Genomic DNA, 27,879 nt, shown 5'->3' on the forward strand with positions numbered 1-27,879 from the left:
CGCAGCTTGGTGGCACCAGACACCTCCCCCTTCCCCCCTCGGTGACTCCGATCCGGGCCCTGCTGCTCCTCCGCCTGCTCCGCAGTTTGCCGCTCTCCGCAGCCGCCGCTGTTTTCGCTCGGCAGCCGGAGCGGAGCTTCCCAGTGTGTGTGCGTCCCTGGAGCTGAAGCGCAGGCGGGCGAAGCGACACACACACACACACACACGGAGAGCGAGCCCGAGCGAGCGAGCGAGCGAGCAAAAACCCTTTCCCGGCTTGGTGGGAAGAAGCTCCGCCGGGTGGGGAGCGGTTCGTGCTCTCGGCGGCCTCTGCATGGAGCCGCCGACCGCCTCCCTCCGGAGCCCCGCGGCGTAGCCTCCTTCTCCGCCCGCCCGCGCCGAAGTTTGGGAGGCGCTCGGGGAAAGTTTGCGCGGCGCGCTCGGCGCACAGGAGGTGCCCGACGGGCTCGCCCGGGCGCTCCGAAAGCCCCTCTCGGGCGGCAGCATCATGGCGAGCAGGCCGAGGCCAGGGCGGCGCTCCCCCGGCGACCCGACGTTCTCCCGGGGAAGGGGCAGCGCGGGCCAGCGGCCCTGGTGGGTCGTCTGCATGGCGCTCCTCTGGAGGCTCAGCGCCGCCGACTCGGAGTTTTCCATTTTGGATGAGGCGCAAGTTTTAGCCACTCAGATGAGGAAACTGGCCACGGAGGAGCTCGGGGTCGTCACCATGCAGGTAGGTAATCATCCTTCCTTCCGCGCGCTCGCTCGCTTTTCCTCCACTCTTTCTTCTCCCCTCCTTCTTCCTGGTTTTCTTTCTTTCCTCTCTCTTCATCCTTTCTTCCTGTTTTTTTTCTGCCACTTTTCCCCCCCTCTCCTCTTCAAAGTGTTCTTTTTCTACATTTCTTCCTCTTTCATTTTTTCCTCCTCCTCCGCAGCGTTGCAGCTGCTTGTTGCAATTCTCTGCTTTTGTGTGTGTGTGTGTGTGTGTGTGTGTGTGTGTGGAGTACTTAATTTATCGACGGCAAAGAGCGCGCGTGTCCCCTGCCTCCCTTCCCCCCCCCACTCCCACCCCCTTTTCCAGGTGCAGGCAACCAGCATGAATCCCCCTCTCGGCCGGTCTCATCCGCAGAGCTGGGATGTGGGGCACCGCCGCGGCTCTCCCCCGTTGAGGTGCAGGGCAAAGGGAGGCTTTCTTGGCGGCAGGAGTTTGCGTTTTCTCGCCGGCCGCGGACTTCAGATCCTCGCTGGCTCTTTGGATCCTTTCGTATAAGCAGCATCCATGAACGCTGTTAACACGATCCTGTGGTTTTAAGCTAATGCCTCCTGGACAGAGATACGTACTTTCGGCGCGGTGGGATGTCTCGGAACTGGGTCTTCTGCATACTTGTTGTCATTTCTTCGAAAGATCTGAACCCTCTGGAGAGCTTTTTTCTTTGGCAAATGAAATATTGGCAGATTTGCAGAAGTTTGAATGAGCCTAACCTTTGAACTCTGGAGTCTCTCTGATAAGAGCTAAAGTCAGGCTAGACTGGAAACAAGTGGGCTGCAGTTTAACTGCCCATCGATGCTCCTTTTGCTTACAGTTGTTTATAACGACAAAGCCTTTCTTCTGAAATAAAGTCAATTAAAGTACAAATCACTTTACTTAAAAACACCAAGTTGAGTTCAGTGGAGGCTTACTGGGAACATGGGATTGTGTCTTAAAATTATAATTAGCCTGTTTTCCTTTCAAGTTTGCTGCCTGGTTTATTTATCTCTTAAATTTCATTTAATCGGAACACTGTGGTGATGGAGGCCATGGCTAATGTCCTGTTTCAAATTGTTAATATTCATTTGTCAGTTACAAGATTTCCCCTCCCCCCACATGTTTAAGCCAGCAACACATTTAAGGTGGGAGATCATACATGGGAAGGGGCATGAAAGCAAGGTAAACAATATCAGTTGTTTATAAACAGAGATGTGCAAAGGGTAGGAATAATTCTCCTTGTCAGTTTGAAAATGTGGGCTTTAACAAGTTTATTGTTTTTCTCCAGAAATTTATTTTCCCTTATATGCCTGGTTCAGAGGGAAGAGTGAGAGGATTAGTAATTAGAGCCTCTTTCTGCCTTTGTGGTTGCATATTAATGACACTAGACTATTGTGCTTTCTGAATTGGAGTCCAGTAGCTGTGTTACAGCGACCAACACAGCAGCCTCCCCTGACAAAAGGTGAAATTGGATCCCAAACACATTGCAAATGCGAGGTACCTCAGTGGCAAAGGCAGTTTTTAGAGCTTCCCAGATTGAAAAGGAGACACTTCTATGGAAGCAGCAGGGGTCTGTGCCCAAATGGCCCTTTATCTTCTTCCAACCGGCTCCCTTCTACTATCTTTTGAAATATTATTGTTTGGGCTCCCTCCTAGGGCTTGGGCTTTGTCAGTGCTTCTCTTCCCCCTCCTTGATAGTAAGGAACTGTGCATTAAAATGACTCCGCTTAACAAGGTAGATAGTCGTAAATTATTGATATACTGTACTGAGCTATGGAGAATTCAGAAGTCACTTCCTTTCTCCCTCAAGAGTTGAGGCATGCTTCTCCCTTGAGAAACCTGTGTATGTTCTGTAGGTTGTGGAAATTCCATTCAAGGAATTCGTGGGATATTCTGTACAGTCAAAATAAATCTGCTCATTTGGTGAATGTTTTGCTTACTAAATGTTTCTCCAAATACTGTATATCGGTGAGGGATTAAAAAAAGAAATGAAGGTACATCATTGTGTTTTATTGTCTATGTTAATTTTTTAGCCATTTGGGGTGACCATTTTTTGTAACTGGGAATGGCAGTTTTTAAAGATTTATTGCCTCCAAGAAGAATGTCTGACATAGATGCTAAGTATATCACATTGTTGTTAATTAGAAGATGTGAAGGCAGATGCCTTAAATACAGTAAATTTGCTACTTTAATGTTTAATAATATTGTGGTCTGTGCCACTTTAAATAAAATTAGCAGTCTTAAATCCTCTTTACTTGAAATAATGGAAAGGAACTTGGTGTGATATCTGATTACAGAAGCAAATCATTAGTGAATATATGTGTAATACACATTCTGAATTTTAGATTATGGTAGTTTATGCCTCCCTCCCTGTTAATTTAGGTGTGGTTTGTCATGTGATAGTCAAAGATGTTTGTTATTCTGAATATCTGCAAGTATATAATGATGGTATAGTGTAGGATGTCCCATAACTGAAGATCCTAAAAGTACTGTCAGGTGTCTGTCTAGAATATGTACTTAAAAGACCTAGAAGGACATTTTAGTTCCCTAGAATTGGTGGAAGACATTTACTTCCTATAGTAATGAATCTGTTCCTAGCACTGTGGCTGGCATGGAAGAAGGCCTAAAACTAGAGATCATCTTAAAGAGAAGGAAGAGTATGATGTCCGGAGTGAATGCTGGTGAAGAGAATGTAGAAACAAATGGGGACCAGGTTAAAAGGATTTTTAAAAGATAACTATGTGGCTATTTGAAATGTGGAAAACAGTAGTAAGGAGGACAGAAGGGGGAACATAATGTTCTTCTTGACCATTTGGTACAGATGGAACTGATTAGAGAAGTTAAGAGACATACTTTGAGGGAATGGAATGGTTAGCCATGGCGTAACATTTCTGTAAATGAAAGAAATAGAAGGATATGATGCAACCAAGATAGCGTGAACATGTAAAATGGGAAGCCACTCCCAGGTTCATGGGACCAATGGTGAGAGAATGGATGCGGTTCTCTATTACCGCAATTGATTGAAAGGTGCACAAGAGTTTTAATTCTATTTCCAAGGAACACTAAATATAATTTCAGCTATATTGTGTACCTTTGGTGTTGAGGTAAAATGCTAGAAGGGCTTGTAAAAGTTGACTAAGAGATTGGGTTGGATACAATTTGATGCCTCTTTCCATCCTTCCTGACAAAATATCTCAAAATCCATAGCTCAAAATCCACCCTCAGCCCCAAAAGAAGAATGGATGAAGCAAAGCCTATCACTGAAGAAGCGTTTTGAAAGGTGAGAAGGAGAATCCAGGAGAATGCCCTGCTTCAGAAGATCTTGTAGTGTCTGTGTGTTTACTGTAGAAAGAAAAGTGTTTGTAACATGCTGGCTTTTTGTTAGAATCAGCTGTATCATTATTCTCTTGCCGCTGTTTTTGTTAGTGGCAGTTTGTTTAGTTGCATTCATTGAATTATGTTAATTGGAATAGAGTAGGAAGCATTTCGTTTATATATGTTATATAAATCCAATAGTTTTTCTCTGCAGTCTCTGGTGGGAAGGCACAGATTCTGTAGATGTGACAAAATATACATCTGTTGCACAGAGAGGGTGGTAGCCCAGCTGCATTATCCTAAATGTCAAGATGCAGATTGAAGTGCTTTCTGGTTTCTGCAGTGGACAGATAAAAATTATTATCTTCAGTGTGGTTTTTATATAGACAGAGGCATTGCTTTGCAATTTCAATAGGGTAAAATTTTATGGCTGCTTTTACAGTTATTTAGCATGTTTCTGATTTTTTAAAAACAAACTAAATAAGATAAAATGTGGGGCATGAGTGTTACAAAAAAGGTATGAAAAATTCTAGACTTCATTAGTTGTTAATAGCAGGCTGCTGTTAATGTGATTGATTTTGATCAATAATATTTTATTGTAAGTACTTCATTAAAAATAGTTGATGTTTTTAGTTTCTAAAAGTAGCATACTTTGGTTTGTCTAGGAAAATGGAATAAATTTGATACTGTGGGTATACAGTAGTTTAATTGAACTGTTGATGATATTATTAGGAATATATTTCTCTGCAGACCAACTTTGCAGCTGTATTAGAAATAAGATGCAACCCAAGAATTTCATACTTTCCTGGGATCTCCAGAGAGATAGTTATGTTAGTCTGTTTCAGCAAAGAAGTATTGTGGCACCTTTAGAATGAAATATATATATTTTTTTCACAGAGAGCTTTTGTGGGTTACACTTCCTTCTTCAGACACAAGTGGATTGTAAATGGCTCCCCACACTGAAATAGATTGGTTAGAGTTAAAAGCTCCACAATTGGTTTGTTTCCATATTGTTTTTGTTTAGCTGTTGATTTTTCTAGGGTTGAATCTCATTGGGTTCAGTAAGATCAACATTGGAATGAGTAGGTGAGAGCTGTTGATTACCAGTTGCTGTTGATTAATTGTTTGGAGGAGAAAGGGTCAGTTCACGCATACATCTATATCTTTTGGTCACCAGTTGCATGTTTGTTTTGCCCATGAGACTTAGCAACATTTGCATGTGTGTGTTATGTGTGCACACGTGTGTTATCTCCTCTGAAAAGCATTGTGTTTGAATTACATGGAAGGACTATATATCATGAGTAACAAGTCATCATTTGGTGTACATCAGAGGTGGGCAATTAATTTCTATGGGGGGGCACATGAAAAATCTGAACTGTGTTCAGGGTTCGAACCAATTTTACTTAAAAAAATAAAATGAAACAGTGATGTTATGATTGTTTTTATTTTAAACTTGTCAATCTTCACAAATAGTAAAAGAGTTTTTTTGCGGTATGTTAAAGATAAGCAACTGATCAACTTTAGAGAAAAAGCTATAAATGGTTTTGATGTTCAAAACTGTCCGCGGGCCGGACAGGAGCGGCTCGCAGGCGGTATGTGGCCCTTGGGCCGCACTTTGCCCAGGTCTGGTGTACATGGTAGACAATGTCACATAGTGACCCAAAGCAAGGGTCACACTGTTTTATAGGTGTGTAGATCCTGACTTTAAAGAAACAGTAGTGAAAAGACAGCTGCTTTTCACTACTATTTCTTTAAAGTCAGGATATACAGACCTCTAATAGAAAGTAAGAAGACAGATGTCAGAAGACAGCCAGCTTAAGTGGAAGAAGAAAAAGAAGAGCTATCCTTTCTACTCTGGCTGCTCTGCTTAAAATTTGACCTGCTTTTCCACCAATAGGAAAGAAAAGTAACTGTTCCTCCACTTTCTTTTTTGAATGGAAAATGGCCACAGAGGTCCCTCTCTCCCCTTTCAAACTGGTAATTTTCCACAACTGTTTTTTATTTTAAAAGAGAAATTTGGGAGGCTTTTATTCCATGTAGCATCTAGTTTGTTTCCTCAGAAGACTTCAGTTCATTAGAGCAGTTTATAGATTTGGAGTGGAAGCTATTCATTCCACTGTGATGTCCTATTAAGAGAGCAGATCATATTCATTATTGTTGATGCCGTGTATCCAGAGCTTTCAAAAGTCATTTTGTTTGACTGTCAGTCTCAAAATGCTCCAGCTGGGATTGCTACTAATTTGCAACTCAAACTCTAATTTTCTTGAGTCTTATGTATTTCATCACTAGTATTAAGGATGAACTGATTTAAGGACAGAAACATTCATTTTGTTGAAAAATCATATTAATATTACTCAGAAGCTACAAGATCCTCATAAAATAATTGATGTGATCCATAAACACTTAGCTGAATTCTTAAAGTGTCAGTATTTTTGGGCCACAACAATTATCTTTTGATTGGCATGTGATATGTGAGTTTCCAGCTTTTAAAGTTTCTGGATATAAGCTCACATGACTGATTAACAGATTTACAATATTTGTGGAAGTTGATAATTATTATATTCCAGGGACTTATAAAATTAATGTAGTTATGCAGCAAAGGGATTTGAGCTGATAGCGACTGATCAAGAAATGGGCTTAAGTAGAAAGCATAAGGAAGATGTCAACCCACCTAGGGCATGCTTTGTGTATTTAAAATCACCACTAAATGCTATGTTGGGCGCAGTCAGAACATTATTATTTTTTTAAAAATGGTAGTATAAAGAAGGCAGTTCCACATCTGGAATACGGGTCACTATGCAAAGAAGAGGATATTACGGAGCTGGGAGAGGTATAGGAAAAAAAAATCTAAAGATCAAGGGATTGGAGCAACTTCCCTGTGATGAAAACTTGCAGTGTTTGAAACTGTTTCAGACATGATAAGATGATGCATTGTGTGGAGAAAGCTGATAGAGAGAAGTGTTTTTTTCTTTCTCATAAGAGAGCCCTTAGGCATCCATTGAAGCTGAATGGTAGGAGGAGACTCAAAACAGGTAATAGGAAGTGCATAGTTAATTGTGGATGGCTGCCAAGGTAGACAGCTTTCAAAGGAGACAGGGGCCATGGAAATCAGGGCCATCAGTGGCTGCTGATTGAGATAGCTGAGTGTCATCTTCAGTATCAAGGGCAATATGCTTCTGTGTACCTGTTGCTGGAGGACACAGGTTGCACTCATAGCCTAGTGGTGGGCTTCTCAGAAGCTACTGGCAGTCAGTTATTTGAGCCCAGGATTGAATGGTCTGATTCACCATGACTCTTCTTACCTTCTTTAGTCAGCACAATGGTTGAAGAATCCAGAAAGTTTCATTTACAAATGGCTGTTGCAAACTCTCCCCTCTTATTCTTGTGCCTCCCAGCAGGTAAGCTCATCTATAGCTCTGTGAAACTAATTGTTAAGAGGAAGTATCTTAGGCTTGGTGTTTCCTAAATTGAGGATTTTTGTCCAACTACTTCCCACTGCTATCCAAAGTCTTCCTTTGGATGACTGCTACCATTCTGCATGAGGACACAGTCAGGAAGTGCACATGGCTTCTTCCTGTCCATTCAGTCTGACTTGACCAGGAGCATTTCAGTGCACTTATCCTGGGAGTCTTCTCCATGTGCTTAAATTAAGGGTTGATTTCTTACTCAGACCTAAGTGTCCATAGTATTAATTGCATGCAGCCTTAGTAACTCCTAGGAGGGTAGCAGCAGCCTTAACTTTTGTGTGTGTGTGTGTGTGTGTGTGTGTGTGTGTGTGTGTGTGTGTGTGTTTGACACTATTTTGCCTGGGTGGGGGGGACTCAGGCCTCCTATATAGGATTTTGGAGGGGGGAGGTCTCCGTGCCCTCCTTATTTTGGGATTCCGGGACCATAATGAGTTTCTCTTCTTACCTGAATCCCATCCAACAGGGAAAGGAAAAAGTGTTAATCTTGTTTCTGTGTAGTGGTGTGCTTATTTTTTTCTTTTTTTCTTTTAAGTCCAAAAGTGCATTTAAAGCAAGGGTCAGCAGTTCACCTCAAAATTGGAAGTATCGAGAAATCAGGTGAAACATTTGCTGGCTGGAGACTTTGAAGAACAGTTGAGGTTTCGTGGTTAAAAAATCCCAATTTATTCAAATACTGTGGCACTTGTAGAATTGATTTGAAAGAGGCACTGTATACCTGTTTCTCGAAGGGCCTCTGTGTTGCTTTTGACAATCCTGAAACTGGGGGGGGGGGGGAGAGAGAGAGAGAGAGAGAGAGAAAAGAATATTCCCTTTCCTTCTGGCCTTCTTTCTTAGTCCTGATAGTGGTACCTTAATAATTTATGCCACGACTTTATCTACAGTAGATTAAACCATTTGTGTAAATGTCAAATTATTCTAGTTTAATAATTATGGACAGCCAGGATCATCCGTGTCTTATGTAGGTATTATGGTGGGCAATAATCAGATACATGTCTTTGTAATCCCATAAAAGTTGACAAAAGGCTTCCAGTTAGGTGTATTCCTCAAGAATATAAATGCCTGAAATGGTGTACGGTATAACCAATGATAAAAATAGTAATTAACCCTATACGTGACAGAAACAGTTTGGTTTAGTCCAGTGATTCTTAACCTTTGTTACTCGGATGTTTTTGAATTGCAACTCCCAGAAACCCCGGCCAGCACAGTTGGTGGTGAAGGCTTCTGGGAGTTGCAGTCCAAAACTCCTGAGTAACCCAAGGTTAAGAACCAGTGGTTTAGTCCACAGTGTATATGGGATTGATGCTGCTCACAACTCAGACTAGATGTGGATTCTGTTTGCAGCTGGTTTGTGGGTGCATGCCTATTGTAAGAGACGACCCCAAACGTATGTGGATTGTAGTCAGAACCAAAAATGGCTACAGGCAATGGCGAATCTTAAAGCCTCAGACAACTTTATTATCATTCAATGTGATTTCCAGCACATTACTGAAGTGTACACAGCTCAAGCAATCTGTATGAACGTACAGCAGTGCGTAAGGTGTTGTGTTCCTTTGTGAGACCCATATGGCCATCTTATGGATCGCGGAAGAGATTCTCTTAGGATTCTCAGGTCAGTGGAAGTGGGATGGAGTAGAATTTTCTGTTCTGTAATTACAGCATTCTAGATTTGGCCTCTGAGAATATAATTGCTGAAATTCTGTTGTGCAGTTATGCGAAAGGCATGACTTTTTGAGGCAAATTGCCTCAAGTTAAGAAATCTCTATAGACGTTATTTATTGTACACTAACCACACAACTTGACATGCAACAGATTATTTATTATTATTTATTTCTTACATTTATTTATTGCCAAATTAGTGCATGGCACTATGCTGGGCAGTTAACAATAGAATAATAAAACATCTAGAATAGAGTTAACATTAAAATCAACTCCTGAATCAAATAAAAACAAAAACATAACATCTATAGAGATTTTTAAACTCCAGACTGTTTGCCTCCAAAAGTTATTCCTTTTGCTTAATCATGCAATAGAATTTCAGCTAGCATTTGGGGCTGAATATGATGGTTTTGCTGTTTTTGAGGCTGAGAAATCTGCTGTTGAATGTTTAAACACATTTTAATAATGCACAGTATATCATTTAAGATAATAATTAAAATGAATACTGTTTGTTACTGTTTGGCGTTTTGCATGTGAAACCAGTTTTCCAATCAATACTGTTCATTGGATGAAAAGAAGCAGCATATTTACTTTCCATAGAGCAGATAAAATTTAAATGTAACATGTGTTGCTGCAGGAGGTCATCAACCAACTGCTGTGGAAGATTACCATCTTCTGTACGAAGCAAATAAAGCAGAAATTATGACAGTGGAGTTTTGTGTTATGATGTTCCAGATGATCCAAGGAATGTTTCCTTTTTGTATACTGGCTGGGAAGCCTAAAACCCAGACTTCTCATTTCTGTATTTCATCTGTTTGCCAAGTGAAAGTAATTGCATATTTTCAGTGTTGTGACACTCTGAAGGAGATGACCCTGTTGGGTTTTGTTGGGTTATTCTCATGCATACTGGGTTTCAGGCCCTTCAAAGCCAACTTTGGAGAAATTGATATTAAATGACCATATATCAAAAGTGCATTCAGCCCTGATTGGTGTGCCCAGAAAACCAGTCTCCTAGGATGATGAACAACATACAGTACTATCATAGTCAGAGGTGGTGGTGCAGTGGCGCAGTGGTTAAAATGCTGTACTGCAGCTAAAACTGTGCTCACGACCTGGGGTTCAAATCCCAGGTAGCCGGCTCAAGGTTGACTCAGCCTTCTATCCTTCCGAAGTTGGTAAAATGAGTACCCAGCTTGCTGGGGGGGGGGGGGGCAATGTATAGCCTGTATAATTAAATTGCAAACTGCCCGGAGAGTGCTTGTAGCGCTATGGGGCGGTATATAAGTCCAATAAATAAATAAATAAATAAAAGACAGACAATACTTTCATTATTGAGATGCAACGATGAGCATAGTTAATACCTATTTTTGCCATCTATCAATGGGAATCATTCTCTTCTTTCAAAACAAAATATTTTTAATATAAACAAAATCATACAGACTTAAAGACATCTAATAACACACAACAAAGGAGCCTAATACAAATTCTGCTGCCCCTCTACCGGGACCATTTGGGATTTCCAGCCATTTCCCCCACTTCTGAGGAGCCCTATTTCCCTTTCAAAACTGCATTGATTCTTGTGAAGGTATGTGTCCCTTTCCCTTTATCAATACAAAAATCAATACATTCTCTCCAATTTTTTATAAATATATTCTTACTTATCAGCCTCTTAACTTTAGTATTACATGTTAACTTGTCATTACTTCTCTAGACCATTAATTTAATTGAAAATTATACATTGTTTTCCAATTCCTAGCTGCAATTAATTTTGCCATTATTAAAAATTTGAAATTAATGTTTTAGGTATTCAAGTAAAGTGTTCCCTATCAAATATTGAAAAAAGTGGACATATCTCAAAATGTAACAGTTATTTCGTTTATTTCCTTAAAACCAGTTGCCAAAATTTCTTATTCCTATGTCAAACATAGTTTTTAAATCCCTGTTTTTAATTCTTCCCTGAAATCACATTCCCATTATGTTTTATGCAAATTCTCTTGATCTTCTAATTCCAATAAGATTTTTTAAATTTTTCTTACTGCTTATTTATTTATTTAATTTATATGCCGCCCACACTACCCAAAGTCTCTGTTCCTTTCATTGCCATACTTTCACCTGTGCTTTCCTTTGTAATGCAATTTCTTCAAATTTCATGAGTTCTCTATATTTATTGTTTTTAATACCATTCCTTTTTCTGCTGCTTAAGCCGAATAAAATTAAACCACAAAACTCTATCCTTTGCTATCACTTCTTTTATTTGGTCTTTATTCCCCATTCCCCTAATCAGAGCAGTCAGGCCTGTAACAACTGAATGGGCCAGTGCAATAATTAATGGGGCTCTCCAGGAGGAGAGACTCCGGAGACACTCATTAGGCCCATCAGGAAGAAACCAAGTATAGTGGCGGACGACATTGGCAAATATAGGCCCATTGCCAATGTTTCCTTCCTTAGCAAAGTGGTAGAGAGGATGGTGGCTGACCAGTTCTCGGCCCTTTTGGATGAAACCAATGGCCTGGATCCGTTCCAGTCGGGCTTCAGGCCGCACCATGGCACGGAAACGGCATTGGTCGCCCTGTTTGATGACCTGTTGAGGGATGCCGACAGGGGCAAAACGTCTCTGTTGGTCCTCAATATCTCAGCCGCCTTTGATACCATTGATCACGATATTCTCACGGTATCCTCCTGGGGAGGCTCTCCGAGTTGGGAATTGGTGGTCTGGTGCGTGCTTGGCTCCAATCCTTCTTGGAGGACCGTCCTCAGAGAATACAGTGTGTTGGCCCTGTGGAGTCTCAATTGTGGGTTCTGCAGGGCTCAATTATCTCCCCAGTGATAATCTTGAAAGCCTTCCATTTTCTCCTTCATCAAATTACAACTTTGCCCTTTCATTTTTAACTACTTCAGTAAGACTCTTGTCCTTTTTAGCTTGCATGACTCTGGCTAGTATTCTAATGCTTTTATTGCTAGATTCAAGAAATTATCTTTCCAAATATATTAAATTTCTCTGAATTTTCTCAGTTTCAGTATTTTCTAATACTTTCCTTTTTGCATGTATTTCTGCTGAGACATTTTAAAAATCCTTATCCATCATATACTTTCCTTCCAACAACCTTATTTCTTCCTCAACCATATTCATATATTTTTCTCATCTTTTTATGTTATATGATTCTCTAATGCTAATTCCCCTTATCGTCACATTCATAGTATCCCATATATTACCCTGGCTGTAACCTTCTCTATCATTAATTTTGCATATTTCCGTCATTTCTTTTCCTGTTTAATTTACTGCACTCTTTTGCTGAAAAATATTAACATCTATTCTCCAGCTTTTGGCTTCTCTACAATCACAAATGGATATTGAATATCCATATTCAATATAGTATGATTAGTTACTTTTACAACACTAGCATCCTATTAGTCATTCTCAAAGTCAGTTTTTAGATACAAATATATAAACCATCTTAGAATAACTTTTGTAAACTGAAGAATAAAAAATAAATGTTTCTTCATCTCCTTTCATCACTCTCCAAACATCTCTCATATCAGTTATCTTTATTGTTCTATTTAAAACTGTAACATTTTTCTCAGTTTTAGTAGGTTTTGATTTTTTAATTCATAACCACATTGAAATCCCATGCTATTATTACAAAGCCCCTTCTTTATTTCTTCCAATTCTTTGAACACTTTAAAAAAAACTAGCTTAGTTTACATTCAGAGAGTTAACATTGGAATATATTCTTTTACTCCCATTAACTCCTTGTAACATTACATATCTGCCTTTATCATATTTTTTCATTTTATTCATTTTAAAACCAAATTTCGTGGAAATGATGGTTGCAACCGCTCTCAATCTTGAATTTCCATAGATGTTTTTATAAATGCCAGATCAAACCAGTTAAAGTTCATTTATACTTTCTTTTGTTTGAGGAGTCTCCTGGAAAAATATTACATGTGCTTTATCCTTATTTAATAATGCCTTTTTTCTTTTCCTCTTTTTTATTTTTATTTTTTTTAATTATTATTAATTTACTGGCCAGGTATGTAAACCATACCCGGAATTTAATATGGCTGCCGGCCACACTTAAAAACACTACACACGGCCACACTTAAAAACACTACACACACACACACACACCATAAACAGTGAATACACAAGCTTCATAAGCTTTTGACATTTAAAGTTGATATTCTTAACCTTGAACCATATTAATCTACCAGCATTTCTCCTCTCTGGTCCCATATGGTGAAAATCCTCCTTCGCGGGAGTCATTCAGGACCCTTTGATTGAAGAACCATTGCAAACAAATTGTTGAGATGATAGCCTATTTTGGCTGAGGGACACATTATCCCTTCCCTTCGCACGTAATGCAATATTTCCACATGTCATTTTTTAAAACTAGAAATTACTGGATATTCATGTCCAGCTTTTAAAAATACCATAAATGTCAACAAGCACAAACCAAAGAGGGGCCTTGTACACATTGTTTTAGAGGTGAGTTACTTCGGGTGCTCTATGGGAGAGGGGAGTGGAGGGTTGTCTAAGAGGGACCAGGGTATCAAAAAATGTATATACAGGCAGAATGCTCACAATCTGTTCCTTAAACCATTGCCTCGAGATTGACCTGATTGAGCCTTGGGCGGACACACTTATTTACATGAAAGAAAAGAGACAGAAAAAGAAATCTGCTTGTGTTTAATTGCACTTCTATTACTTTTTATCAGCTTTTTTCCCCTTCAAAACTGTGCTTAAAAGTAATTGTGGTTTATCTGAAATAAATCCAACTTGAAACTATGGGTGAACAGGGTTAGTTATTAAAGATGTTAGTTATTAAATCTGTGGGGAGAAAGAGATTGTGTTAGAACTGGGAAGAATGGTCATATGTAACATTACATATAAAGGAGAGGAATTATACCTGCCTGGGACCTTTGCTGTAGATTTTATCATGTATGTATTGGATCCTGTTAACACTCAGTTTGAGTTCTGCCTAAATTTGTCAGATGGAAGACCACATAGAATTGGGGGAGGTGAAAGTGGAATAGGAGGAGAATTCCGATGTCTGTAAATGTGGTAGAGCCTCTCGAGAAGGATTCTTATCTGCCCTTTCCTTGTAGAGGTAAGGTCAGACATGGAAAAACAGGTAATATATTTTGTGAAAGTGACAACTTTTATGAACTAGATCCTGCCAGATGTCCACAAAATCTTTAAATGCTGCCGGAAATTCAGCATTGTATGCTAAGGATGGGCAGTCAGCAAAACATGGACATCTTAAAAATTAAATTAAGTTAAGTTACGAAATTCATCAGGTTGTCTTCTTAACAATTAAATTGAGCTTTGCATAGTAAAAATTCAGTCTATACTTAGACTGTAACAATTATAAACCCCCACCTTCAACTAAAATGAACTGACCTAAATCATGTGTATTTTTCTTAGGCTTCTAGTTGATGTAGATTGTCTGAATATCTGGATGAAATGGAAATAGGTACAAAAATAAAATAAAATTTTGTAGCTGATAAATGCTTTATGAAACAGTTTCCCCTTCAAAAATCATTACACTACAGTAAATTAGAATGGAAGGCAGTGAAGTAAAATCTCATCTGTTTTAAATGATTGTGTGTTGGTTTAATGCCAACCATAACAATCTTTTAAAAGGCTCCATGAATGCCCACAACTACAGCAGTTTTTCATCCTATTTCTCTCCCCCCTATTTTTTAAAATGCATTTTTGAGAGGGGGGAAAATATAACAAGGCCCTGGTGGAAATGCAGTTAATATTGTCGTGCTTAGGAGAACAAATCTGAATTTTTAATTAGGCTTTAGTTGTTTCTTCAAAGCATGAAGGCATCATTAGTGATGTAAGTCTTGTTGCATTAGCAGAGACTGACATTTCACTTCAAACACAGAGAATGCAGCTGTCCTGTGCAGATAAAAGTTGCCAAATGTGGCACAGCAAGGTGGATTCGTAGATAATTAGCTGTCCCATTTTACTGCTGGGTTGAAGAACCCTGCCAGTCATGTAGGGAAAAAGAGAAAGTGGGAATTATTAACTGGGAGCACATCCAAATAAGCCATAAGTATGTTTGGAATCACTTTTGCTGTGTTAGGGCTGATAAGATAGATGTTGAGGAAGCACAGAAAATAAGTACAGTACTATATAATGTGTGCCAATAATAATAATAATAATAATAATAATAATAATAATAATAATAATAATAATAATAATAATAATAATAATAATAATAATAATAATAATAATAATAATAATAATAATAATAATAATAATAATAATAATGTGTTTAGTCGTTTAGTCGTGTCCGACTCTTCGTGACCCCATGGACCAGAGCACGCCAGGCCCTCCTGTCTTCTACTGCCTCCCGGAGTTGTGTCAGGTTCATGTTGGTTGCTTCGCAGACACTGTCCAGCCATCTCATCCTCGGTCGTCCCCTTCTCCTCTTGCCATCACACTTTCCCAACATCAGGGTCTTTTCCAGGGAGTCTTTTCTTCTCATTAGATGGCCAAAGTACTGGAGCCTCAGCTTCAGGATCTGTCCTTCCAATGAGCACTCAGGCTTGATTTCCTTTAGAACTGATAGGTTTGTTCTCCTTGCAGTCCAGGGGATTCTCAAGAGCCTCCTCCAGCACCACAATTCAAAGGCATCAATTCTTCGGCGGTCTGCTTTCTTTATGGTCCAGCTCTCACTTCCATACATCACGACAGGAAAAACCATAGCTTTGACTATTCGGACTTTTGTTGGCAAGGTGATGTCTCTGCTTTTCAAGATGCTGTCCAGATTTGTCATCGCTTTCCTCCCAAGAAGAAGGCGCCTTTTAATTTCAGGGCTGCTGTCTCCATCTGCAGTGATCATGGAGCCCAGGAAGATAAAATTTGACACTGCCTCCATATCTTCCCCTTCTATTTCCCAGGAGGTGATGGGACCAGTGGCCATGATCTTAGTTTTTTTGATGTTGAGTTTCAGACCGTTTTTTGCACTCTCCTCTTTCACTCTCATTACAAGGTTCTTTACTTCCTCCTCACTTTCTGCCATCAGAGTGGTATCATCTGCATATCGGAGGTTGTTGATATTTCTTCCGGCAATCTTAATTCCGGCTTGGGTTTCTTCCAGTCCAGCCTTCCGCATGATGTATTCTGCATATAAGTTAAATAAGCTGGGGGACAATATACAGCCTTGCCGTACTCCTTTCCCAATTTTGAACCACTCAGTTGTTCCATGACCAGTTCTAACTGTTGCTTCCTGTCCCACATATAGGTTTCTCAGGAGACAGATAAAGTGGTCAGGCACTCCCATTTCTTTAAGAACTTGCCATAGTTTGCTGTGGTCCACACAGTCAAAGGCTTTCGCATAGTCAATGAAGCAGAAGTAGATATTTTTCTGGAACTCTCTGGCTTTCTCCATAATCCAGCGCAAGTTAGCAATTTGGTCTCGAGTTCCTCTGCCTCTTCGGAATCCAGCTTGTACTTCTGGGAGTTCTCGGTCCACATACTGCTGAAGCCTACCTTGTAGGATTTTGAGCATAACCTTGCTAGCGTGCGAAATGAGTGCATAATAATAATAATAATAATAATAATAATAGCAGAGGCTATCAGATTCAATAATCCCCAGTAGCAAGCACTGAAACATTTCTAAATGGAAGATGCTGTTTATATGGATTAGTGCCCTTTCAAATCTTGTAAGAACCCTGTTGGGATCAGATCAAACATCCACCTCCAGCATACTGCTTTCCACAATGGTAGTCTCTAGATGCTTCTGTGAAGCCCATGAGCCAGGAATGATGGCAACAGCAGCCCTCTCTTGTTGATCTGCAGCAGCTTGTAATGCTTAGTAGTGATACTTTGTAGTGGATCGATCTCTGAACAATGATGGTTCCATAGAGACTTCCTGAAAAAGGACAGACATTGCTGTGTCCTGAAGGGGCATAGGTGGACCTATCCATCTGTGAGTTTGTCTAACCATCTCTGAAAGATCGGAAAGTTAATGGCCAGCCTTACTTGTTGTGGGATTGAATACCCTAAATTAATTATTGTTGTTTATTATCATTTATTAACTACCACTGAAATATTATAAGCATTGGGGGATGTAAATCCATCTCATTTTGTGATAGGTTCTTGTGGATTTTCATAAACATTCACTGACTCATATGCATACATGCACTCCCTACTTCTTGTACTGTATTTGATGGCCACATTACATTCCCCTACCACCATCCCTTTCAGAGTATCTCTTCTTGCACAAGAGGAACACAGTTTGGGATATACTGCATTGGATTCTGGTTGAGTGTTGCGTGGCTCACAACTAGATGATATCACAAAACTCTGGGTCACATAAATGACACCACTGCCATTTTTGTTTGTTTACATTTTGAAAACATGGAGGAGGAGGAGATAATATAGCAGGGATTGCTGATGAGTGCTACTGTAGAGTGTTGAGTAAGTGTCATAAACCATTAGATATATAAAACAATAAGAAAATTGCCATTTTTTTTAGCTGTCACTCACATTAAAACTAGGCAATGAGACATATTGTCAATCTTTTACTTTGCTTCACGTACTTCTTAAGGACACGGGACCAGAAGCAGGCAGAATTCAACCTTGGTGTTTGAATCTTGGTGGGAATCTATTTTGGTGTTCACTAGGGATGTCCATTAGCACCAACATTCAGATTTGAGATTTGGAATTGCAGCCTTTCAGATTCAGAATTTGGATTTTTAAATACTTGGAATTTCCAGATATTCAGAACTCTTTTCTAGTCAATATAAATACTATATAGTAATTGCTTTCTCTTTTAAAATACACAAAGAGGCAAAACGTTTTGAAAGAATTTACCTGACACCTTCCCAGCGATTGTCCCAAAGAAAAACAGCCAGCAGTGCTTAGATATTAGGAAATGACTGTCATGGGCATACTGATTGAAACAGGAAATGGTAGCAGCACTGGGGAAGCAGAGAATAGGTCACACTGGAGAGTGGGCAAATGCCCAGGGCAGCACTGCCGGGCAGATTGGAGCAGCAGGAAATCTCTGGTGGGGTTGGAACTGTGCCAATAGCATGGGGCATAGCACACTTGAATAACTGAGCATAATCTTGGATTAGCAGCTGGAAAAAATGAAAGAGGCTGAAAGAGGAGGCAGCAGACTGAAGCATGGCATATCTAGTACTGTGAGCAGAATGTGCCATTCTCTTTTATGTAAAGGAGACTTTGGGTTAACCTTAAGGAAAAATACGTTTTCCTACCGATCCAGGTTCCAGACATGAACAGTGTGGATTGACTATGTACCCTGCCTAAGAAAACACTCTCTCACATGGAAGACTGGTTGGTGGGCAAAACACCAATGCTACCCCAGCGTTCTTACTGGTAGAAAGTGGAGTTTGATGGAGTTGCCACATCCTGGATTATGTGGGGCAGTGGCAATCCCGTTTTCCTTGCCTTTGTTTCAATAGCTCACTGTCCTGGACACATGATAAAAATGCCCTACCACCTTTCTGGCCTATTCAGTTATATTAGGTATGTATGCTTCTCCCATATCTTGCAAAGCACCTCAGACCACTAGTTTGAGAGTGTCGGCCATACACTGCACCCCTTTCATCTTCCCAGTCTGCAGTGCTGCCACCCTGTTTGCTCCATTGTCTGTAACAAACAGATCTTGCCTTTCTCTAGTTAGACTCCACTGCTGCAGCAGGTACCTCTGGGCCTCTTGAATGTTGTGAGCTATGTGGCTGCCCTCCACCACCTGCATCCTATGTTTCTGTGTTGCCCTATGCCTGATGCCTCCACCTCCTACCAGTGTCCTGTGAGGGGGAAATACGCATGTTTGCACTCTGGGTGCTCCAGATGTCATTTGCAAAATTTATCACTTGTGCCCTGACTATCTGTTGCTATATCAGTTTCCTGACATCCCTGTGAAATATCTGGCACCACCCTGTGGCTAAGGGTCATTTAGGATGGCAATTAGTAATGGGCGCCAGTTGTACCACAAACCTATGGAAACCAATGTTCTCCACCAGAGAGAATGGTTGACCATCTAGGACTGTCATCTCCCCGAGGTGATGAGTAATTCTGGTATTTTTACATTTGCATAAGGTATTTTTCTGCTCCTTTTCAAGCTCCTCTAGGGTAGCCTGGAACTTCTTCTTGAGATCTGGGTCTCTTGCTACTTGCCTACCTACCTCACTGCTTCCGTGGGCTGGTGGTGCCTCAACCTCTGCCCTCTGATGACTCTTGCCCATCACAATAAGGAAACCACTTGCCTCCATAGGACCCATTTTATTTGCCAGCAGCAGTGCCATGTGTTGAACCATCAGATAGCTGAGCATGCTACTATTGGAGAGGTCATTCAAGTCTCACCCATGCTAGAAATTCAATTTTTAAGGACATCAGTATGCATAAGAAATAGCTTTGCCTTTCCCCTTTTTCCTCTAGCAAGCAGAAATTTAGTCTTTTGCTTTCTAATGTCTAGAAGTAAATGGGACTCCGAATATTAGGAATTATTATTACAGATATTCAGAACTCTGAATTTGGATATATTTGGAACTATCCGAATATGGCATTATTTGGTGAATGGCAAATTGTTACACAAATAGCTTTGAATCCAAACGCACATCCCTCTTAAGGTTCATCAACTAGACCAAGGTATAAAATAATGGCATGTGTCAGGGGATGGGGAAGCCAGATACAGCATATTGGTTATGCAAGTGGAGCCAGTTTTATATGTGAAACTGCTGCTATACAGTAGGATGCCATTAACATATAACTTTGTACCTCTGAAACAATACACCAGGCCAGGAGGGCTGTGCAAAGCTCTGGTTGGAGTTAGGTTGTCTAGAGGCTAGAAACCCTGAGCCTGGAAGATAACTACGTGAATGCAGTAAACACTATTATCTGGAGAAAAGATTCAGTTGTGTGTTTTTTTTTTTATTTTATTCCATTTCCTGCCCTGGCTATATTTGAAAGGGAATTATATTTGGCCAGCATAAACATACTTTCTTTAACTGTTATGTCATTTTCAGACCAGCAGTGGTCAATGTGAAGAAAGAATTTCATGATTATTACTAATGATAAAATTATCCTTATTTGTAAACACTGCGTATGTAGCCATGAAGTGGAGTATTTAAATGATAAAAAAGTGTCTGCCATTCCCATATTTTCCTTTCCTTTTGTTTTGAGAAACTGTCTAGTTTTATAAATGTCACTTTTGATCTGTCTTGCAGATTTATTTTCAGTTTGAAATATAACCAAGTGTTAAGTTAGTTTTTTTAAAAAAAAATGCAGCAGGACTACTGGCTGCTTTTGGCCTAAATCTTGGTTACATGTTTCTTGTTTATGATTTTATACATTGTTTGTTGCTCCAGCTTTACAATGGGTCAATTTGTTTGCCAAAAAAAATAAGCCACTGTATGTGTGGATTGGTATACAAAAATCACAGAATATCAACTCTTGCAAAATAATAATGTGTGTAGAGAATACTATATTCCTTGGTGTTTTGATTGGTTAGCTTTGTGTGGTTGATGGTCTCCTGGCCAACTCTGGCCTCATTCACTTGGCCCCAGCAGGAAAAAGGGATATGCATAATGCACTTTCAAGTGTCAACACTATTCAGCTGGTTGAAGAAAAGGCCTAAAATTAGTTATTGAAGCGTTTTTCCAGAGGATATAATTTATTGCAATCACTTATATGTCTCTTAGCCTCAGTGTTTCATGCCTGTAATATCCCAGGCTTCCCTGCCCCACCTCCTTCTCTGATTGGATGCCTGCTGGAGGAGGCGGGGGAAGGAAGCCAGGGCATCTGCAGAACACCGGTATGTCCAAGGGACAGACCATTATGAACCATGAAAGCAGTGGTTCATGCCCATCTCTACTCCTGACCAATGCTAAATTGATAGTCGCACTTGATAGAAGAGAATTGATTAATAGGGCAGTGTGCACTCATTTCACATGCTAGCAAGGTTATGCTCAAATCCTCCATGGTAGGCTTCAGCAGTATGTGGACCGAGAACTCCCAGAACTATAAGCTGGATTCCGAAGGGGCAGAGGAACTAGAGACCAAATTTCAAACATGCGCTAGATCACTGGTTCTTAACCTTGGGTTACTCAGGAGTTTTGGACTGCAACTCCCAGAAGCCTTCACCACCAACTGTGCTGGCTGGGGTTTCTGGGAGTTGCAGTTCAAAAACATCTGAGTAACAAAGGTTAAGAACCACTGCGCTAGATTATGGAGAAAGCCGGAGAGTTCCAGAAAAACATCTACTTCTGCTTCATTGACTACGCAAAAGCCTTTGATTGTGTGGACCACAGCAAACTATTGTAAGTCCTTAAAGAAATAGGAGTGCCTCACCACCTTATCTATCTCCTGATAAGTCTATATGTGGGACAGGAAGCAACAGTTAGAACTGGATATGGAACAACTGATTGGTTCAAAATTGGGAAAGGAGTACGACAAAGCTGTATTGTCTCCTTGCTTATTTAACTTATATGCAAAATACATCATGAGAAAGGCTGGACTGGAGGAATCCCAAGCCGGAAGTAAGATTACTGGAAGAAATATCTACAACTTCAGATATGCAGATGATACCACTCTGATGGCAGAAAGTGAGGAGGAATTAAAGAACCTCTTAATGAGGGTTTGTTTGAATACAGTTTCTGTGGTCACGTGGCCAGCGCGACTAGACTCGGAATGCCGTTACATTGAGGTGATACCTATTTATCTACTTGCATTTTTGCATGCTTTCGAACCTGTTAGGTTGGCAGGAGCTGGGACAAGCAATGGGAGCTAAGTCCGTCATGTGGATTCGATCTTATGACTACTGGTCTTCTGACCTTACAGCACAGAGGCTTCTACGGTTTAACCCACAGCACCACCATGTCCCCAGTTTTTGCCATAAATATGGTTTAATAAAACACTGCTAATTCAGTCAAGGGTAATTGTTGAAATTGTGTACTCATCTCTCCCTCATCGCATATCTTGGTTAGTAAGCCAGTATTAAAACAACAGTTTCTTGGTTTGGTGAGGAACTGAGTTAATGGAAGTGTGAAAATTGGGGTATAAGGAACAGGACTCCAGTGTGTGGCTCCAATATTGATTTTTGGTTTAATAACTCACGGTTTGTGTACCAGACTTCATTATCATCCATCAACATCAGAGTGGAAGATGGAAATCATGTTGTTTTTTAATTTTAAGACAAAGAAACATCAGATCTTCAAAAAACCAACATAGTTGTCAAAACACTGTAACAATTCTTCTTTTCTGCCCAATCTGCAAAACTTAATATATTCTACATGCATTTCTCTGCCTGGTCTCTAGGATTGGGACTCTTACACTGATGTTTTGTTATTTTTGTATTATTATTTTTGTCTTGAAGATCATTTGGGCTGGTTGCACATGTATGCATAGGCTCACATTGACATATTATTGTGCAGGATCCTTATGAAAGTATACATTCTGTATATGATAAAAAAAATCACAAGTACATTACATAATTCTGGAACATTTCTATAATTGTATGCACTTAGAATATTATAAGTGCAATCACATGTAAGAGCCCTCAGAAGTGTATAGAATTGCAAGCAGTATAGATCTTTAAAGCAACAAAGTTAAGAATACATATAAATAATATTTCATTGTTATCTTAAAATGAATTCAAATGCCAGCTGCAAATAGGTTTTGGGGTGGTGGTGGTGGTTTCAAACTCCACCCCAGCTAGCAGTTGGCTGGAATTTTCCTCTCATCTATTGAAACAAAGAGTTGAAAAGTTGAGAGGAAAATTCCAGCCAAATGCTACCTGGGGTGGAGTTTGAAACCCCTCCTCAAAAGCCATTAGTAATCAGCATTTGAACTCTCCTGAAGAAGCAGACCTGGCACAATAATCTGCCATGAGTTTTTGGCATGTTCATATAGATGTACTATATTTTCTGAACTTTCCACAAAGCTTTGGTGCACAGCCTGAGGAAGATGGATTTCAATTGAAAGCTAGCTGTTTGTTCGATTTTCTAGTAGTCTTAATTCCCTGCTCTTGCTTCGTATTACTTAGAAATAGCAGGATAAAACGACAGTATGTTTCATCATGAGTGATATATGAAATGAAATTCCTTTATTATGATCAGCAGATCAGATAACGTGAGTGATATATAACCTGTTCTTAAGTCCAGAAGAGGGAAACATTTGTGCAATGATATCCAGATTTTTTTTGTATTTTAAAGTGCTAAGAATTATCTCTCTAAGTTCCATGCAAACAACAAAACTTTCCCTTCTGGAGAAGAATGTCTGCTGTGGAAGAACCAGCTTTGTTCTGATCTCTCAAAGTGCCCATGTCAGCAGACTGTGGGGGAGAATTGAGGAAGAGGTTAAAGAAGGGTTGGGATCCTAACTCGACATTGTTATGGATTTAAAGTAATGTACATGTTGGCTTCTTAGCATAACTGGTACAAAGAAAGAAATGACAGAGAAATTTGTATAGTAGCAGATATCCCTAAATGTTAAGATGGGCCCAAACAATTTAGAGTTGTAATGGCTGTAAGCATCGGATTCCATTTAGCTTGATAGCATGCATACCAGAAGTACACTGTGATTGAGATTCACTGTGTCTCAAAGCTTGTGTACATATGTGGTACATGACTAGATGGGGAAGGAGCACCCACCCAAAATTAGGAGCAAGGTATCTCTGTGCTCTGTCCATGAGGTGCTCCTGTTTGTATGATAAAAGAGAACAAATACATGGTTAAAACACACTTTTATTTATTTGTTTATATAACAATGTTTTATTTGTTTTTTTTTTAATAATCACAAACCTACATGTTGAGCTAACCCCATATGCAGTACATTACATTCTAGGAGTTTTAGATTTCATATTAAAATTTACGCTAACATGCCTTATTTTTAATTAAAGCTTTGTAGAACTTGCTATGGATTTAGTAACAAGTCTGGAAACGACAGCAGGAGAATCTGTGTGCCTGAGGTTTGGGAAAGTCTCTTAGAGCAGTGGTGTCGAACTGTGGCCCTCCAGATGTTCTTGGACTTCAACTCCCAGAAGCCTTCACCACCACCTCTGCTGGCCGGGATTTCTGGGAGTTGAAGGCCAAGAACATCTGGAGGGCCACAGTTTGACACCACTGTCTTAGAGGCTTTGCGACTTTTAGGCAAGATAAAGAAACCATGTCTGAACATTACATTTACTGTAAATACTGTTCAGACATTTACAAATGTTTCATTTTGCCCACAAAATTTGGAAACTTGCTTTTCTAAAATAAAGATTGAAATTCTAAGGAATTCTGCTCTTTCTTGCCATGCATGGGACTCAGAAGTCCAGCAGTGTGATTTGGAGCTTCTGGCTTTGGATCTAATCCCAATAGTGGTATACAAAACTGTCTACAAATTATTAATGTCATAAATTCAAATGTTAAGACTGTAATAAATGCCTTGGTAATAGAAATAGAACTTAGGGAGGATAACTGATGATGTTGATTTCTCATTGTGTCTGTACATGAACGATGTTGAGGCATTTGGGAAAATATGATTGAATGCTGTAAAACAATAGCTTAAGTTCTGTACACTTACATATACTGTTTCTACAAATTGTAAGACATAATTTTTTTTTCCTGACTCCTTTGTATTAAAAATAAAATCACAGTCACTTGGGTGATTTTGTGTGTGAGTTTGTTCCTCATAATCTCTTTATAAAATGTATGCACTTTAAAGGGATGTTTTTAATAGAAGTACTGCCTGGATGAAAGAATCCTTTGTAGAGGGAAGCTATTGTCCATTTCTGGATGTCTCTCTAGTTCCTGTGGAGCCTCCCAAGTCCCTCTGAGTGGAGGGGGGGGAAACCACCCTAATTTTAAGCTTGAATGGAGTATAATTGGAGGGGGAATGAGAGGGAGAGGAAGATGGGGGAAGGGAATTGGTGGTGTGCAATGCAGAGAGGATTGGAATTGGCAGTTGTGATGTGATTTTCCTTCCTCTTACAAATGAAGTTTCGTTTGCCTTGAGGACCATTCTGACTGTGAAGTGAAACTGAGCCTTCTTTCTCCATTCTAATTGATACCTTGCCTCAGACAGAAATTCCAGACTGCATACATACAGTGTTTCTGATCCTGCCTTTGCTATCCCTTGTTCGAACTGCATACTTAACTTGAGAGAGAGAGAGAGAGAGAGAGAGAGAGAGCACATTGTAGCGTTGACTTGTCCATTTGCATGTGAAGTATTTTTGGGAAGGTGTTGGCTTGGAACAAAAAAACAACCTGGCAGTAAATTCTCTCCCACATTATGGAATTTCCCTGTGTCAGCTCAGCTGGCAAGCAAGTTGCATTTCTTGAGTAAGCACCAAACGGCAGTGCTTGTGGCAGTGTCCCATTGTTCTGGCAGACTACCTGTTCTGAGTAGTCTGGCCGAACCCTGTTGCCCAGGAGGGGTGGAAGCCTTTTCACTAGCATCCAGTGGTAATTAAACAGTGAGATGAGAATATGATGAGAGAGGAGGTGGAGTGGTTGAATGGCCTCTGTCTTCTTTCATCTCTTTTTGGCTCCCTTTTGGCATTGCCCAGATTCCAGAATGCCCAGATTTCAAAATGTTACATACAGAGAACAAAGCTGTGCATACTGGGCTCTGTGGAACAACTCCCTCCTACAGTATATGTGTTTAGGATTGCAGCTTATAAAGAGAAAGAGAAGGTCTAGTTTCCCAAAGTGCTACATAATTGTCTGCTCAAGTGTTTCCTGGAGGCAACCACAAGTAGATGAGTAGTTGGTAAACAGGTGAGGAAGACTGAAATTCTACTTCTCCCTCTTCTTCAGTTTTGTTCTTTTACCTTAAGCTTTGATGTAAGAGTTCACATATAAAATATATTTATTTAAAAATGTGATCTGTACCTTACAGTAGAGCTTCCTTTGAAGTAAGTGTGTTGTGGATCAAATTGTGAAAATGCCTTGAAGTCTACCTATAATAGCCCATCCCTGTGAATGCCGAGAACCAATTTTATGAGAAATGAAAAACACCAGAATATCTTGAAGACAGAAGCAGTTATGTGAATCACACATAATATCCAAATTCAGTGTCAAGATGATATTATATGAGGTCTGTCTTGTTGAGGTAATGGTTAGCACTGGCTGAAACTCTGTTGCACAGCTCTGCATGCTCAACGGGGATAATGTCATCACCAGCAGCAAATTGCTCCACACTGAACCTGATTTGAGGGGGGGGGCACATGGCTCATACACAATGCAGCGAAGTTGTGGTGCACCCCAAATCACCAAAGAAAGCCTTTAATGAGCAGCCATTTGGTGCTGCTGTTGCACATCCAGAGCTCTGCAGCAGGAATTCAGTCAATACAGTATCTGTAAGCAACATATCAGAAAAGTTAAAAGAATAATTTACTATTCATTGGTTTCAGACATATAGGAAGATATTTTTGCAATGCAAGGTATCTTAATAGCCTATTAGTTTTTAATATTTTGTATGGGTAGATGAGAATTTAAAATAAAAGTTTGAAGTTTTATATACTACCTTTCATCCTAGTGGTTTTTAAGATGGCTTTAGTAACAGGTTTAATAAACCTCAGGTTTCACTGGGTACAAAAATAATACAAAATAACTAGTTTTAAATTTAAATGCATACACAGGTGCAACCTGGTGTCTTTTGGCTCATGGATGGAGCCAGACCTTTCTGTTCTTCTGATTTGCAATCCCAGAAGCAAGGGCAGAATGGGAGCCAGCTTTCATTCTGTTAAGCAACCACCTTGCTTCTCTTTCTCTGACTCATAGATGGTCCAAAGTTTTTCATCCTCTTTTGTTGGTTATTTGTCAGGAGTTCCATCCGCCAATTCATTCCATGGTAGAATACCAGGGTGCCTATCTGTAGCTCCACAGATAATTTCACCAACCAAAATCTTTTTCTGTTATTAACTAATTTGTTGTCATTATGAGAATTCCATCTGAGTAATGTGTTGGTGAGAACAAGATTTGTCATAGGCAAACAGCATTTCATATGAGTCGAGAGCTTGAAATATAGATCATTCCATTTAATAATCATTTTATAATGTGGTTGTAGCTATGAAAAGCTGATGTTATGAACCCATAAAGTCTGGAGGGCACTTTGTTCTTAAATGCTTCTTATTTTATATTTTCCTATCAGTGGCACAGTTGAAAAAAATAAAGATACATTAAATTTGTTTGTTTCTTTGTGTACATAGACTGGTGAAATAACAAGTATTCATTTCCCTCATCTTCTCGGTATATTTTATTTCTGGATGGCAAAACAATTGAAATGGGAAATGACCTTAGATACAGTTTCCATGACACCCTTCATCCGTATCCAGTGTTGAAGATGATAAAAGTCTACAGCTGTCTTTTGATAGTGAATGACTAATTGGGTGGCTGAAAGTGGAAAAGATCTAATGCAACAATAATAATAATAATAATAATAATAATAATAATAATAATAATAATAATAATAATAATAATAATAATAATAATAATAATAATAATAATAATAATAATAATAATAATAATAATAATAATAATGAGGAAAAGTGGAACAGCTGTGCTTTTATATACGCCGCTAATTGTCAGTTATGACATCCCAAGGACAACGTGACCTAATAGTGCCTAAAGCATATGCAAAACCCTAATACTGCTAAAAGTAGAGAGCTTCTTAAAAAAAAAGGCAATGCATATTTACACAGAACTAAATTATCTCTGATCATGGAGCTCTTTAACAGGATTTTCTCC

The 27,879-nt window shown here is 39.6% G+C and overlaps 1 protein-coding gene across 3 annotated transcripts in view; it reads left to right on the top strand.

The window, feature by feature from the left end:
- The first annotated feature begins 362 nt into the window (after nt 1-362).
- CACHD1 (cache domain containing 1) overlaps nt 363-27,879 on the top strand; it is a 161,954-nt gene continuing 134,437 nt past the window's right edge. The window contains exon 1 of one of the 3 annotated variants that reach the window (XM_072997750.2): nt 363-709. In XM_072997750.2, the coding sequence (XP_072853851.2) occupies nt 488-709 (222 nt within the window). In that variant the 5' untranslated portion in view covers nt 363-487. Of the gene's footprint in view, nt 710-3,682; nt 4,002-27,879 lie in introns of those variants that run through there. The other 2 variants (XM_072997751.2, XM_072997753.2) reach the window with 2 other exon arrangements.

Source organism: Pogona vitticeps, chromosome 4 (assembly GCF_051106095.1).
Source record: "Pogona vitticeps strain Pit_001003342236 chromosome 4, PviZW2.1, whole genome shotgun sequence".
In the NCBI taxonomy this organism is placed as follows: domain Eukaryota; kingdom Metazoa; phylum Chordata; class Lepidosauria; order Squamata; family Agamidae; genus Pogona; species Pogona vitticeps.